We start from the raw sequence: 2,596 nt of genomic DNA, 5'->3' as shown, positions 1-2,596 counted from the left end.
GCCTGAAGTGTTATGGATGTGAGATGTATGTGTGTTTTAGAACTTCCTCTCCTATGAGTCAYACAGCTCTGGAAGCAGTGAGCGCAGAATCCATGAAATGATGTTTTTATAGCCAGGGATTTAAAGTTAATTTCAATCAGGATAATTGGACTCTACTCCAGTTCTCCTCGTTTCTCCTCTCCTTCTTGTCCTTTCTACCCCCCACCCCCGCTCCAGTTCTACTTGTCTCTCTTTCTTTCCCCTACTCTAGTTTTCGTACTTTTCTTTCACCTACTCCAAATTCTCCCTACTCTGGTGTTATATAATACTGATAACGTATTATGTTCTAATTCTAGAAGTGCTCTTTTCCCTCTCCTCCTCCCTTTTCCAGTTCTACCCTTCTTCTGTCCCTTAACCCTTTTTCCAGTTCTACCCTTCTCCTGTTCCTTAACCCTTTTCCTCTGCCCTCTCTCTCTCTCTCTCTCTCTCTCTCTCTCTCTATTCCCCTTCTTCTAGTTCAGCATATATATTCTCATCTCGCTCTCTCTCTTTCTCTATTTCCCTGACTCTAGTTCGGCACATACCATATCATATCTCTCTCTCTCTCCGTCAGGATCCCCGTGGTGAACCTCTAAGGCGGCCGCTTTTGAATTGATACACATTTCGACGGGATGCGACGGAGAACATCGACACCGCCAGAGGGTGTGCCCACCGTGGCCCACCACGTTCTTCTATTTATCTTTGACTGTGAAAATGAAAATCAGGAAACCAGGTATCCAGCCATGGCAAAACCTACTTTTCCCTCCATCGCTTCCTCCTGAAGGAGAAAAGCCTGATCTCATCCCGTCCTTCCTGCTGCCATCCTCCTACGCCTCTTTTCTCCACTTTCCTATGGCTCTCTGTCACTGTCGACTGACCAAACCTTCCGATCTGTTTTATATTCCGTTCTGTACTGCCCCAGGCTGTAGCAGCTACACACGTACAGCTCCCCTCCACTTTATCCTCTTTGACTAATTCACAAGCAAACAGTGTTAGATATCAATAGAACGTTTTATTCCCGCCGGTGCCAAAACCGCATAGCTATATGGGGCTGTTTGGAATATTTCATACAGCTATTTTGTGTAGCTGAACCTTGAACTATGATGAAATAGTGGACTTGGTTGTTGAAACTTAGTTGAAAGTGAAATATGTGTGTTATCTGAAACTGAAATGTAGGTGTTCAGCTAGCTGGTGAAGGGTTAAAACAATCCCCGTTTCCTAGGACTGAAGGGGGTATTTCACAAAGCTGGTTGGCAATGTTGTCGCCAGCAGCCAATGTGCTTAACACGACACGGTCCAAAAATCACTGTTTACTCCCGCTTGGAATGCAAATAGGCCCACTGCAGCTTCCACATTCGCAATGTGTTTTCTGGGTGTTTTTTATTCCCAAAATGATTCTCTTCATTTGTTCCTTTAATTTTCTCGCTTCTTTGCCGGTTCTCTTTGTTGTGCCTTTGTGAGCGTGTTATTTTGTCTCTGGAGTATGGGGATGAGCAGTGTTTATATAGTACTACTCTATATAGGGTTGTGAAATTCTGTAATTTTCCCAAAATTCCCAGGTTTTCCAGGTTTTGGGTCAAGATTCCTGGAATTAGGAGGGAAGGAAATACAGGAATTTCCCAACTGGGATTTCTGGAAAACCAGGGAATTTGCGGAAAGTTTTCCTTGTTGTATATGAAAATAGTGGTGCAAACAATGTGCAATACGTGTTTGCATATATTGCAATCAGTACAATCAAACGATACATGTGGTACAATCAATGGTGGTTGCAGGTTAACATAATGGGTATAAATGATTCAGTCCAGAATTAATGACTCATTTTTACCATCATCTGTTGTTTCTATCGAAATTCTGCTCTGACTTCAAAGCTTACACTACTGTTTACTGTAGGATATTAGGGTAATGTACCTGTCCAACTCTTCCACCAGCTTTGAGAAATGACCCTCTGGACTTCCACTACACTAGTACACATAGTGTTGTGACATCATACGTGACTCGTGTCGTTCTGCAGTCTAGTGTTCCTTGGTTCTCAGTAGCATTCCTGTAGACGTGTGGTTCCACTGTATGATGGAAAAACAATAAAAACTCAACACTGGTGTTTTAGCACTGTATCCGACTGGACTTTACTGGCCAGTGGCTTTGGGTCAAGATAGAATTGACAATGTGCGAGGGCCAGCCTTACGGGAGAACAATGGATGTATCTCAACTGGCCTCCTTTCCGTCATCCGTCCTAGGTTGAAGATACCCAGGTTACGACGACCTAATAATTCCATGAGGAGACTTATGAAAAATCAACAGATTAATGGGACAGATGCTGTTGCTAACTAGCATCCCTGATCCCTTCGTTTAGAATCCTACCTCATTTATGCAAAGACATATGGGATATTATAATTATTATGTCTTAAACTTTATCTCCAACCTAGCATCTGTACTAAACTTTAGGATGAGAAGGAGAAGAGAGATTGTCATAAAAGAGACCAGGAAATACACATGGGAGCCATGTGTTCTAATTGTGTCATTCAAATCCATTAACTGCGAGTTCCATTTGGCTTCTAGTGCAGATCAGAGCCATTTATTT

At 42.7% G+C, this 2,596-nt stretch overlaps 1 protein-coding gene across 2 annotated transcripts in view; it reads left to right on the top strand.

Annotated features, from left to right (window-relative positions):
• The window catches only part of pianp (PILR alpha associated neural protein), a 7,067-nt gene extending 4,946 nt beyond the window's left edge, over positions 1-2,121 (top strand). For both annotated transcript variants that reach the window (XM_023989325.2, XM_023989324.2), the window contains one exon: positions 593-2,121. In XM_023989325.2, coding sequence (XP_023845093.1) covers positions 593-614 — 22 coding nt within the window. In that variant the 3' untranslated portion in view covers positions 615-2,121. The remainder of the gene's footprint in view (positions 1-592) is intronic.
• Positions 2,122-2,596: the final 475 nt, after the last annotated feature.

The sequence above is a fragment of the Salvelinus sp. IW2-2015 genome, linkage group LG6.1, assembly GCF_002910315.2.
Source record: "Salvelinus sp. IW2-2015 linkage group LG6.1, ASM291031v2, whole genome shotgun sequence".
NCBI lineage: Eukaryota > Metazoa > Chordata > Actinopteri > Salmoniformes > Salmonidae > Salvelinus > Salvelinus sp. IW2-2015.
Note: the sequence above shows the minus strand (reverse complement) of the source record. Positions and strands in the feature narration are given on the sequence as shown.